This window comes from Centruroides vittatus, unplaced genomic scaffold (assembly GCF_030686945.1).
Source record: "Centruroides vittatus isolate TY-2023 unplaced genomic scaffold, ASM3068694v2 contig_549, whole genome shotgun sequence".
Taxonomy (NCBI): domain Eukaryota; kingdom Metazoa; phylum Arthropoda; class Arachnida; order Scorpiones; family Buthidae; genus Centruroides; species Centruroides vittatus.
Window position 1 is genome coordinate 1,705,951 of NW_027122325.1, and position 14,368 is coordinate 1,720,318.

Below are 14,368 nucleotides of genomic sequence, written 5' to 3' on the forward strand. Positions count from 1 at the left end.
GCTAACTAATCAAATGCAATGGGCTGGAATGTTGTCATGATAGAGAACTAGGTTTTTGTATGCCACAGATTAGAGCATTTTCATCTTACTGTATTATGGAGGGAACTGAGTATAATCAGCGTGCGACTTCTTGTTACTGAGTTTACTATTGGACTTTCACATAAAAAATACTCCAACTAGGTGAAAGTGTTGACAATTGCACTAAAGAATGTAATGAAAATGGACTGCAAGACTTTGTTAATAAATGGCAAACAGAAGTGTAAAGCTACAGAAAGTGCTTATTTTGAAGGTTGTTTTCTGTAAATACTTGTATTACTAATATAGTAAGAATTATAATAATTTCATTTCATTTTTGATTTTGTCATACATTAAAAATGCATTATAAAGTTGAATTTCATAATCTTAACAGTAGAATGTAATCCATTATTGTATTGTATTATATCATATCAATGATTTAAAGCAATGTTTCCTAACCAGTGTGCTGAGTACCTCAGATGTGTTGTGGAAATTATTCAAAGTTCTAAAAAATATTTAATATCTCTTTTTTTAAAATTAATTTCTCTCTCATCTTTTACTGCTGACTGACTAAAGGGGGGAGGAGGTATTTACTAAAATGCTGATTGTTGAAAAATTTGTAGCATCAGCATACCACCCCACTCACAAAAGTTGCATATATCTGTATATGCAAGCATACCAACTCTTTGGAACTTACCAGCTTTAAGACTGATATTGTTTATGCATTAACTCAAATAGTTTTTATTTTTTATAGTATATTTGTAAATATTTGTGACTTTTTATCTTGGTAAGTTTAACTTCCACATTATCAAAAATTTTTAAAATCAACCATACTTTATTTTAAATTTTAAGCAGAAAATAAAATGAATAAGTTTTAATTAAAAAAGGATTTTGCATCTTTTTACTGTATTTTAAAAGTTTTGGTGTTGCAGGAATCTAATTTAAATTCAAAGTGTGTTGCTAATCCAAAAAGATTGGGAAACACTGATTTAAAGCAATAATTAAATTATATTGTCAAATATGTTTTATTATAAAATCATTAGATTAATTACTGTGTGTCAAATTTGCAAATTATTCTTAATTAATTTGTATGGTGTATTGCCATCTCTTGGTAAATGTTATCATTACTGAAGATAATATTTTCAAACTGATTAACTATTTGGAAAAATTCACCTAGAACAGGACTTTAACTGTAGCTCTGTGTTGTTGAATGGCATTGTTCAGATTTCAAAAGTTTTTTCAAACATGCAAAACTGATATATTAACAAAATATCTAAAAATAACATGCATCACAAATCAACATGGTGATATATCTATATATCATCAATGACTTTTTTAGCATATGATTTAATTACAAGTAACAGTTGTATATAAGGATGACTATTTCTATATAGGACAAGTCAAAAGTTCCTTGCACGCATTTCGTTCCCAAATTTTGGAATGAAAGAGTGCAAGAGAATTGGACGAGATTTTTTTGATACAAAATGATTTTCAAGGTCACACAAAATAAAATCACTTACTTCTCTTTGCATAATTTGGAAGTTTAAATTTAATCTTAGTATATTTTGTTTGAAAACCAAAAAAATGGTTTTAAACTAATTAAATGGTGCTCTTTAATTTTATAATTGGAACTTTTACTTTATTGCTGCTCATTAAAAAGTTACAACATAATAAAACAAAAAAGGTCTCATCTGATTCTGATTCTCCATACATGTCTTTCTAGTTAACTACATTAACAAAATTAATACATCTTTAGTTCTTTTGGATTGAAAAGGGTGAAAGGGGCTTTTGACCTGGCCTGTATAAGACATCCAAAACAATGCTTTATTACAACAAAGTAACATGAACAAAAAGTTTTCAAACATTTCTGTTTGTTTTCAAAAATTAAAATCTCCACAAATATAAAAGTACGCTGTATATTAAATTTTGACTTTTTTGAGTACAGTTATCTTATTTTCTGTACGTGACTTCAATAATTTTCTTTTATTTAAGTTTTATGGCTATACATTTATTGATTGATGATAAGCACAAATACAGTATTTAAATTTATGGAATTGTCAAGTGGAATTCATTTCAATTAACTAATCTTTGGATCTAGTTAGATCAACTTGAGATTTATCAGGAAATTTTTCTCAATAAATCTCGAGTTGATCTAACTAGATTGTAATAAAATTTATATTATATAGAATATTTTTCTTATAAAACTGGCCAGAATCCATTAAATATTTAGTTTGATCAGAATTTGACTTGCCAATCAGTTTTGTCACTCATTTGAATTTTGAATTTCATTTGAATTGCTAAAAAACAAATTTTCAAGGAGTCCACATATTGTTTTTATTTACAAATAGGGCTCTTCTTGGAATATTAACTCTCATGTTTAAATTTTGAAATTACAAAAAACAGTTTTAGAAAAACACCGTTCTAATCTATGTAACAGGAAAATCTGATTATGGGAGCTAATATTCTGAAAAATGTTTAATTTGTAAATAAGAACGTTCTGTGGATTCCTTGAAAACATTTTTTGCAGCAGTGCTTTTCAATTTATTTCCAATAATAATTACATAGCAAAATACAATAAAATTTATCTGAAGAACAATAGCAAAAAAACTAAAAATTGTTTTGTTACATTGGAGATGGCAGAAAATAAAATTGTCTTCATTTTTTGTCTATGGTGAGGTTGACTTTTGTGTTTCAGACCTGTAATAGCTAACATTTTAATTTTTTTAAGTTGTTTTAGAGAACTTTTAAATTTAATTTGTTAATTAAAAAAATTCTTTTCTGAAGTATCCGTTTTATCAAGTAAATATTTCAGTTCAGATTAAAAATACAGTCAAACCTGTTTTTATGCGGTCTTTTTTTGTGCGATTTTTTTATGCGAATTTTTAATTTGTGCGGTTTTTTTGGTGCGATTTTTTATTTGTGCGGTATAGTTGGCGACTAGTCTCGTGCGATTCGTCATGTCTCACGTTGACTTATTATAGCTAAATAAACTTATTATAGCATAAATGAACTTATTATAGTAATATTATTGCATGAATATGCGAAAAATGAAATAATTTATTTTTTAAGTCAAAAAACAGCACCTGGACAAAAATATGTAAAACAGACGATAGACGAGACGATGCAGTCAAGTGCTGACATCTGTTGTCAATAAATTCTATTTCGTACGGTTTTGAGTTATTTTCTATGTGAGACCTTTTTTTATGCGGTCCCTATTGACCGCATAAAAATATTTTTTAAATTCTGTTGCGAAAACTATTTTTTATAGCCACTCGTGAAGTTTTGTGCGATTTTTTTAATGCGTTTTTTATGCGATCCCTATCCACCACATAAAAACAGGTTTGACTGTATATTCTTTAAATAAACTTAATTAAACAAGTTTGCAAAACTTTGTTTAATTTTTAATTTAAAAATATTTTTTCAGACTTTTTGGAACATGACCATGCTTCAAAGTGAAGATGTTTTGAAATCAGCTCATGCATTAATTACTAAAGCTGAACAACCACCAAAATATTCAAAACTTTAAACTTGAAAGGCTACAAGATGATCGCAGAATGTGTGTTAATTTTTATGACCTATTTTTTATATTATGGAATAAAAAGTAATGGTTCTAACAATGTATTATGCTATAATTGATTATTACCACAAGTAATCAGTACCTTTGTAAAAACAAAAAAATATTTTTTTATACTTGTTAATCAATTTGTATTTTTCAATTTTAAATTTTTAAATAAATTTTATGAATAATTCAAAAGTTTCTTTTATTTCATTTAATTATTAAATTGAATGTAATAAAATTTTGAGTTATAAATAAAATTTTTGTTAATAAGTTAATTTATGGAAATTTTATAAGTTTGTTTTCATACAGTGATACTTATATATTAAATAATAATGAGTACTAATGATCCCATAACATTATGATCATAGAAGTTATCAGATTCTAAATCAAGCCTTATAAAAATATAATAATCATTTATTTATAATTAAAAATTCAGTTTTTGCTATTGCTTTATTACACTTGATCTCTCTCTGTCCATATCAAGCAATGATAAAATAATAATTTACAAAATAACTGACATTTAATAGTATGCTGTTATAAACATTAAAAATTTTTCATGTGAATTAAACATTTCACAAGATAATATCTAGAATAGTTGCAGGAAAACTGGAGCAAATCAACAAATATTGATAGCCAAGGCATCAGTCCATTGGTCTGGAGGATCTAGGATTGGATCTGGGTAGTGCAACCCAGGAATATTTTATAGATGGCAACTTCCAGATATGTTGGGCCCTGTCCCTCGACATCAAGTTGCTCCCATTATGGACCTGATTGAATCCACGACGAGTACAGAAAAAGGCCTTATTGTCCACAGAACAGAAAAAGCCAAAAATGGAAAAAACACCGGCTGTCATAACTAATATTTTTATATCAATATGATGCCTGATTTGCCGCAGTGACTAGAGTATTTCATAAATGACCCACCAGTGGCCGAGACGATAAAACCACTGAAGACAGGTTGTTGGTGAGGCACAAACCCCATTAATCATGGATTTTTCATCATCGAATGACTGACTGCATGGAGTTTTCTCGGTTTTCTTCATGTGTGTAACACCTAAATAGGGGCCAGTTTTTACCATAGAAAGTCTCCTCTGTAGTCTCTTTTTGGAAGATAGCCGATACATTGTATTGCCTTATGAAATCCTACAATTCTAACATTTCGTAAACGAGGTAAGTTACTGTGTTGTAGAATCATAAAAACAAGGCACTCCAAGATAGATTTTGAGGAAAAGGTGCTACTTAAAGCAGATTCGGAGACTGCAAGGCATGTGCCCCACCATTTTTGGAGAATGTTACTCAATTATCTTAGAATTACGTTAGTTACTTAACTTTTTACGTCATTCTTTTTACATTAGCTTTTTAAAATTGTTAAAGGTACGATAGAAAAAGGATAATTTATAGATTGGTTATAAATTATGCGAATTACAGCATGATTTTATACTCTGTGTGATTTCGAAATGAGGAATAGATCTGTTTTAATAGGGTGACTAGACGTCCCCGCTTTGATTGTAAATGATATGGTCTGCTACTTTTACGGCGTACAGTACATGAATCAATGATTATAGATGTTACCGGCAAAACCCGATTTTACGCCAAACTAGTTTTGCGTAAGCGTGTCAGGCCAAACTACTTTAGAATTATTATTCAAGTATATTAATGGTTAAAATAAAATTAAAAGGCAATCAATTAGATGAACAATATTTATTCATAGTCTACTTAATTATAAAAAACGGGGTTGATGTTATCCTAGATATCGAAGGTGGCGGCTCGTCTTCGATTTCAGCAATCAGAAGACGGGAAACAGTGGGGACGCACATTCTAACCTAACCTAACCTATTCTAATAAATTACCATAATTATTAGCAACCAAATTATTAGAATAGGTTAGGTTAGGTTAGGTTAGAAAACGTGCGTCCCCACTGTTCCCCGTCTTCTGATCGCTGGAATCGGAGACGAGCCGCCATCTTCGATACCTAGGGTAAAATTTTCATCACACCGTTTTTGGTTAATTTTACCCTAGGTACGATGTGCATATGACGATGTGCATATGACACAACACTTGTACAAAACTATAAAATAAAAATAAGCTAATCAGTACTTATCAATTTGTATTTTTTTAATAAGCCATGCACTTTTAAAAATAATTAACTTTCGAAAATATTTTCAAAAATTCAAACGAAATAATAAAAATAAGTTTTAGAGTCAAACTAAAATTAAAAATGAACTTATTTGTGTTTTATGATGAACTTAAATTAACCATTAATATACTTGAATAATAATTCTAAACTAGTTTGGCCTGATACGCTTACGCCAAACTAGTTTGGCGTAAAATCGGGTTTTGCCGGTGACATAGATAAAAACAAAAAATGGTATGCTTCCGAATTTTTATTAGTTTTGTTCTTTTTGCATAATTTTTAATTTAACTTACTCTATGTTGCCGGGTTGGAGGAAAACACTCGAAAGCCGCCGCCTTGTATTATTATTATTTTTTTTAATGCAATAGTTAATAATTAATATTTTATTCAATAATTATTGAATAAAGTATTTAATGTTACTATTTTTAAATATAATTAATAGAACCGTAAGAGCAGTTTTCATTTCTTATTAAATGCAAATTTTCGCAGATGCAACACAAAGTACAAAACGTTAATTGAGCTGCAATTTGAAAAAATTATAGACCTATAAATTTCCACTGTCGTCCGTCCGTTTGTCTTTCTTTAATCTCGAGAACGGAGTTAGATGAAAAACAAGAACAGTTATGGAAACTTTAGGATTCTGAGGCCCCGATTAACTATACAAACGGAAAGTCATGTTGTTTCAATTATAAAAATTTTCCCCTGAAAGGTGTTAGATAGAAGACCGACTCTATAGTTAAAGGAAAAGTATTATGTATATACAGGGGCAAGCCACTACTAATTTGAGATGAAGAGCATATATTTTAAATTAAATACATTAAAAATTGCAGCCCGGCATTGTGACGATGTGACAATAAATAATTGCTCGTTTACTATTTTATTATTTTGCATTCGTAATTTATATTTGTTTTGTTTTTCGAATGGATATATCAAACAGTAAAGAAGTAGACATATGCAAATACTGTATATGGGACGTTGAAACAACAAAAATACCGTAGAAGAATATAGGCCTACTCAACATAATTTGATGTGTCTAGAGGCCAATATAGTACGGTATATATATATATTTAATTTAAATTCTGGCGTCATAAAATTTAAAAATCGAAATAGACTAATTCTGAGTAAAATCTAATTTTACATTTAAAATATTTTTATTAAGATAAACTTCTATTATTCTTGACTATGTAAAGCAGGGTTGCCAATGGCGTCAATGAAAGTTAGAAAAGGGTCGATGTGCATATTAATTAAAAACATATTGTACTGTATATGTATAAATAATAATTTGTAATTACTAAATCATCAAACAATATTAATCATTTAAAAATTCTTGAAAATATTTACTATTATTTTCAAAATTTTACAAATACAGAAAAGTGCATTAAAAAAATAAAGTATATATTTATTTAAAGGGGTCGATAGGCCTACATGAAAAAGGTTGGGAACCCCTGATATAAAGTATAGTAATTTATTACATAGAATACTTTTATTACATATTTAAAAAATAGTCTTTCTGAATATAAATTCTATATTTAAAATTGTAAGTATCGCCATTATGCTTGGCACTGTCATAAATTTATAAAATTTTATTATACTTGATGAAGTTGTAATTTTAATTTCTAACTGAATTGAGTATCGAATTCGTAGTTCACATTGAATTGCCTGGAAAAACTATTTAATCACTTTCAAGTATTTTTCTGCTAAAAATTTATGTATAAGCGACATTAAGTGCCAAAACAGAATGAAGATACCTATACAGAAATGGATTTTAATTTGGTAATTTAGCGAAAACGCGTGCGGGTGCACCACTACCATTTCTAAGTTTAACAGGCATCGCATATAAAATAGCGCCTGTTACAGGTAATTTATCAACATTTGCTATATTTTCAATTCCATAAATGTTAGCACCTTGCAATATAACGTGAGCCTCGAATATATTAGTAGGCATTTCATCTTGAGATAAAGTTTCTACCCCTACTCCATAAATTTTTCTGTTGGCAACTAACCAAGACGCTGCCTGAGGCGATATTCCTGGGACCTTTTTGTGTGGTTCACTGCCATTTACATATTTTTCATTATCGTTCCAAAATTTTCCCCAACCGGTTTTCAGAATCAAGATACTTCCATCGGGTATTTTTCCATGAATACTTTCCCACTTTTCTAAATCTTCTGGCATTAAGTTTGATATTGATCCATCGATAAATTTACTGGTGATATCCACTACTACGGCTGGAGCTATTAGACGTTCTAAAGGAATTTCATTAATGCACCATTTACCTAGAGCAAAATGGCACGGTGCATCCATATGAGTTCCAACATGAACACAAGTAGTTATGTCTTCCAGCTGGAGCCTAGAAAATTATAATAATCAATAAATCATTAAATTTGGGTGATTATATGATTATATATATACCCCTTATTATTACATAAAGATTCTTCATAAAATAATAAAATATATTGTGTGAAAAAGCAACTATAGGTTCCACGGAACTCCATGGCGTCGGCATCGAATTTATTAGAAAAACATATTTTCAAAAGGAAAACAGAAAAAATTAAAACATTTTTACAATATTTACAATGGTGATAGTTTGTGACAGACTTGTTGAGTCGAGAAAAAAAAAATGATGATTGAGTACATAACGTTTGAGTACACAGTTAATAATTAGCGATTTGGAATACAATAACCTCTAGGAAATTTTCGGGGGTGGTCTGTCCTGGATATGTCGGCCCGTCCCTCACCACCCGGCCAAAAGGCTCTCTTAGTGTTTCCAGGTCAGAAAGAATTAAAAAAAAAGGTCCCTATTCTCTAATGTGTTGCAGTCTTTTCGAATTTATAATGGGGGTGCTATGAAAATAGATTTTTATAGATGTTTCAGATAAGGCAACTTAAAGTACTTTAAGGCTTAAATTATACTTTTTATAAGAAATGAAACTTTCGTACCAATAACCCTCTGGTTCGGTGCCATTATATATCATTTTGACACTCAACGGAGTAATTCCTGGATATATTGGCACTTTTTCGTGTAAATTGTAAGTCATATCTAAATATCCTTCTAATGCATGACATATGAAAATAACGGTGAAAAAATGCATAAACTTCAACAGATACATGATCCTCGATTTTATGTTTTCTGTAAAAAAAAACAAAATATTTTAGAATATAAAAAAAATTTTTAATAATTGAAATAGATATTAAAATTTTAATTTATTTATTACATAAAAAGTATCTAACATAAATCTAAAAGTGATTATAATAACGTAATTAGATGTCATAATTTAATGACGAATTAAATTAATTAAAATAAGAATTTTATGTAAATTAATCCACCCGTTTAAAGTATAATATAGAATTTTGTTTTAAATATTAATTTTGTAATATAATATGCTATAATTGAGTGTTGACGTTTTAAGTTAACAAATATGCAAAGTACAAATATTGACGTACAGACTAGCCAAAAAATAAAAAACGAAATTTTTATAAAATAAATAAATTGAAAATAGTTGCTTGAAAGGTTCACCAGTTCCGTTCCTTGAACACTGCGTGTTCGGTCGTGGGTTTTCCGGACAGAGTTTTCCGGGTTTTTTCCACGTCTAACGCCTGAATAGGAGTCAGTTACCCTTAAAAGACCTCGCGAAATGCATTATTCTTCTCGTAATGACCGCCATAAACGCATACAACTACTATTACGTGACAAATACGTCACACTTTACCGTGGGCCAATACAGCCCCACGGTAAAGTGAACGAGAATCTTATGCCTAACTAGCTGACACAAGTTTGTTTGGAAGTGATGCAACTGCTGGAGTTTCGAGAGAACACAAACGCTGACTGCTGGGATATTGGAAAAGAAGAACCAGAAAAATGGCAAATAACGTGAACTTCCATGTTATGTTAAATTTATTTTTTGAATTTATTTAATGAGAACAGCTTAACTAAAAATGAATATTTAGAAAAGAAAATGAGGAATGAAGATTTTGAATTTCGTGCGAGTTATAAATAACAATATTAATCCTAAGATTACACTTTAACAACTAAAAAATTGTGACGTCTTACGTAAATATACTAGTACAGGTGCCAATTTTAAATTCGGCATACTTTTTTTTTAAAAACTTTATCCGCTCTGTGGGCACCAAGAGGGCCTCTCTTAGCAAGCCCATTATGGGTTCGGCCAAGCCTTCAACGAGGCAACCGGGTGGTGAGGGACGGGGCCCGATATTCCGAACCGACCACCCCCCGAAAAATTCCTGGGGATATTTCAACCCGTCCGGATCTTGGGTCCCCAGAGCAGTAGGCTGCCATCGTGACCGCTCGGCCATCCGGCCATCTAAAAATTCGGCATACTAATATTACACTAATCGGAATTTGTTTGGACACGTAGTGCGCTAAAGAGCCTGGGCAATGACGTTTCAGATTTTTCTATCAATCTTAACACAATATAATATAGTCATGTACTGAATTATCTTTGGACTGATTAAAAAGTCTACGAAGACAAATCGAAAGCATACAGCAGCAGCATTGGTACAAACTGTACAGCAATGTCTGAACGTTCAGATCGCATGTAAATGGCCGGATTTTGCGAAAACACAAAGATGTTCTATGATGGCATATTCGATGATCTACTCTGGTCCGTAGGTGTTTCGGGACCTAGACTTATTGAAATCCAATGGAACCCCATTTTTTGTTAGATTAAGAATTTTTAAATTGGGGTTTAAAATTCATTTTTTATAACATCAAAATCAGAGTTGAAATATGTTTATTTATGAAATGATGTTGAAGGACAAACTTTATATCTTATATTAAAAAAAATAAGAAATAAAGAAATATTTACACGGATTAATTACTGACCAACTACGTCACATTGATTACAATAAAACAAATAATACTATAAATTATCATTATTATTATACTAGCGGGTGGGCCCGGCGTTGCTCGGGCAAAATTAACGATAGTGAAGAATAAGATTATTACATTATAGTCAATTCCATTGCTGACCATTCCATTGTAGATGGAAGTGTTAAGCCTTATTCCTGTCCCTCTCCCTCGTGGGAGGAATTTCGAAAAATCCATTCTTAGTGTGCGTTCTCGTGACATACCCTGTGTACCAAATTTCAACTTTCAACTCCTAACCGTTTGGGTTCTGCACTGTATTAATATATTTATTATTCAACTCGTCTCGATTATATATATAGATTATTAATATTAACTAATTTTTACTATACGATAAGTACTCATTGTTAATGAAATTGTTATTAAAAATTTATGATAATAATTTTTGTGGGCCCATGACACTTGAGGGCCCAGGGCTTAAGCTATATTAGTCCCTACGTGGATCTTCCCCTGCATAGGTGCCAGATTAACGAAGTTCTACTGTATTTACCAAACTATTGTTAATGTTTAAAAAATATTAGAAACCGTAAAAAATAAAATATCAATAAAAATGTTTCATTCTTGAGTGCTCTCGATAAATACCTTTATGTTGTCATGAAATGAATGACGTACAAGAATTCAATTTTATTGTTCTCTTAATTCTCTTAATCATAAATAAGAAAACAATAAAATTGAATTCCTGTTGCTTTATAAATATTACTTTAGGGAAATCTTAAGAAATTTTTGGAAGGCAGGATACATTCAGAAATGTTGGGCTCCGTCCCTCACCACCCGACTGTCCCATTATGGGCCTGGCCGAATCCATAAAGGACTTGCTAAAAAGACCCTTCTAATGTCCATCGGGCGAAAAGAGTTTTAAAAAATAGTTTTAGTTATTTCTATATGGTATATAGTTACCGTTTACCAGACAGAACTTATGGTAATTTATAATCATTTGAATTACAAAGCCCACCAGTGGCCAAGCAGTTCTGTTCCATAAACACTGGTAGTTCGGTCGTGGTTTCGCGCCTCGCCAGGGTAGGCTGACCACGTAAAGTTTTCTAGGTTTCCTCCACTTCTTTAACGCCTAAATAAGGGCCAATTGCTCTTAAAAGACCTCCCGGATGGCATCCACTAGGCTAATTGCTCAAGTGTTGCGTTATCGTAACAAACATTGAATTACGAAACTTAAGTATGCACATGAAATATATCTTCATAATTACGATACTCAAAAACATTTCATCACTAACAGGAACGTAATTATTTATGCAAAAGAATCGTATATTTTACCTACAAAATTTGAAGTAAACGAATTAAAAAATAATTTCTTTTTGTATAAATGCTGAATATAAATTAAAATATTAAGCCCTCAAAAACTAATTATTAAATTTTTATAGACTTACGCTAACAACTTATAATAAAGAATTACCTTCGAAAAATACATAAAATTAAAACTATAAAATTATTTTGTTGTCTACTTATGTATTAAGTGCTCAACATAAATAATAAAATTAATTAAAATTGCTTAGAGTAATTATGTAACAACTTTCTTGCGAGAATTAATACAGTCCTTTTGTAAGAACAATACGGGTAAAATATCGCTAAGTAGAATTGCTTTAATATTATTATAATTAATATTAAACTGAAGCTTAAAATATATATGAAATATAGCCTAATGCAAGTAAAGAAACAATATTATGTTAAATACCTTAAAAGATGATCTTGTGTGAATAGCTTCTTCACCTGATATAGAATATAGATTATTATTAAGAATCAGCCACGGGGATTTTTCAAAAGAAAAACAATCGATCGGTTTCCTTAGATGTTTTGATAATTCTGCAATGCTCAAGTGATTTTATACTTCGATATTCGCAATCTCATTGGCTGTTTATACTTGCGCCACTATACTGTACTTTAACATACAGTACTTTAATATGGACGGCCATCCGGCCGCGGTTAATGTGTCATTCCACCGCTATGGGAACCGGAAAAGAATTCAAACGGGTCGAAAAACTTTAGAAGTTTTTTGGGAGGTATTCTATTCCGGATATGTCGGGGCCTGTCTCTCACTATACAACTGGTCATTGCTGTTCACCGGATGTCGCCCCATTGTGGTGGGCCGAACCCACGATGTGTTTGGTAAAAGGCTCTCTTATTGACCACAGGACGAAAAGAGTAAAAACAAAGTACTTTTAAATGATTTATTCCAGTTCTAATTGGCTTCCTTGAATTACAACTCTTGCCTGATTTGCAATTCAAATTATTTCACCTGAGAAGACGTTGACTAATAGTAAACGACCGTGAAAACAGACAAGTTAATAAAAATAAATCATAATTTTTATATCTATCAATCGAATGAAAAATAATAATTCTAGTTGTTTGTTTTGCTTTAAAATGTTTAATTAATTTAACACTGTTTATTTCAGTGGCGTGCCGTGACATTTGATGACAGGGAAGCTGTGTTTATGTAAAAAACCGACTTCCGGGGGCAATCAGTTAATTGCGCGTCATTGATGGTCTAGGGCAGTGGTTCTTAATTCTCAATTTTTATTAAATGGAGGAACACTTCTGTGTATATACATTTATTTGAATTATTTTTGTCATTTTCTAAACATTCGCAGAATTCACATTATAATCGCTAAAAGACAATTTGCAAATTGTTACAGTTCGTATGAAAAAAATTTTTACAACGCCTAAATTTAGCATGAAGTAATAAAATTTACTGGAAATAAAACTATGAATATTTCAAATTACTTTAATTAAGTAATATATTCTAAAAAATTCTTGTTTCCGTACCGCGTTAGACAGGTTTCCACTTAAAATATTTTAAATAGCAAATCGTTTCATTCAGATATTTATTTTTCGTTTAGGGTATTTATTTGAGTTTTTACTCTATTAATGTTGTTAATGTAAGGTTTACTTTCATTATTGTTAAAAGATTGTGATTTGGTTATTAACAATTATTGATAAAATAGATGATGCTATCTTTATGTAAGAATGGGATTTAATATCTTCCTTTTTTATTTACAATGGGTCTATAATTATGTTTACTCACTTAATGAAAATCGACCTTGACAATTGTCCTTTAGGCACATCGTCGGTGAAACGTGCTAAACTATATTTAAATACTTTAACATGTAATAATTAATATTTAATTTAAATTTCTTATTAACGGCCGGATAGCCGAAGCGGTTAAGGTTAGTACTCTGGAGCCTCCGGAATCAAATCCGAACGGGTCGAAAAACCTCAGAAATTTTTTAGAGGTAGTTCATCCGGAAATATCGGACCTCGTTCCTCACCACCCGGCCACGCAAAATCTAGCTAAAAAGGCTCTCTTAGTGTCCCAAGGCGGAAAGAATTGTTTAAAGAAAAACGTCGAATGGCCGATGCTATTAAGGCATCAGCGTACCACTCTGGGGGTCCGGATTTGAGTTCTGATGATGAACCCTATGAGTTTTTCATAGATCTGCTCAGGATATATAAGATACGTCTCTCACCAATCAGCCTCCCCCTTTATGGACCTAATGAATCACGTCACGATGACCTATCATAATGGGTATGACTAAAAGGCGCTCTTAGTGCCTACGGGGTTGAAAGAGAAAAAAAGAAGAAAAATATAGGCCTATGTATATATATAATATATATATATATATATATATTACAGTTCAACTGAAATTCTTTTTCGTATATTAAAAGCTATATGAAAACTGATTGATGTAAATTTCTTAAGATTAAATTGTCTCATTTATTCAAGTTTTCTAAACGTCATAATTTGAATTTTTAAATTTTATTCCTTTG

At 30.8% G+C, this 14,368-nt stretch overlaps 2 protein-coding genes across 2 annotated transcripts in view; one reads left to right on the forward strand and one right to left on the reverse strand.

Moving 5' to 3' along the window:
- Nucleotides 1-3,636, forward strand: part of LOC136978685 (delta(3,5)-Delta(2,4)-dienoyl-CoA isomerase, mitochondrial-like) — a 31,803-nt gene extending 28,167 nt beyond the window's left edge. Inside the window, exon 8 of the mRNA XM_067274436.1 lies at nucleotides 3,440-3,636. Coding sequence (XP_067130537.1) covers nucleotides 3,440-3,541 — 102 coding nt within the window. The 3' untranslated portion in view covers nucleotides 3,542-3,636. The remainder of the gene's footprint in view (nucleotides 1-3,439) is intronic.
- Nucleotides 3,637-7,017: 3,381 nt separating this feature from the next.
- LOC136978686 (isatin hydrolase-like) lies at nucleotides 7,018-12,722 on the reverse strand. The gene is made up of 3 exons (XM_067274439.1): nucleotides 12,279-12,722; nucleotides 8,647-8,836; nucleotides 7,018-8,056 (listed from the first exon to the last, which is right to left on the reverse strand). Exons 2-3 carry the CDS (start codon nucleotides 8,814-8,816, stop codon nucleotides 7,474-7,476), a joined length of 753 nt encoding a protein of 250 aa, XP_067130540.1. The 5' UTR covers nucleotides 8,817-8,836; nucleotides 12,279-12,722; the 3' UTR covers nucleotides 7,018-7,473.
- Between the last annotated feature and the right edge of the window lie 1,646 nt (nucleotides 12,723-14,368).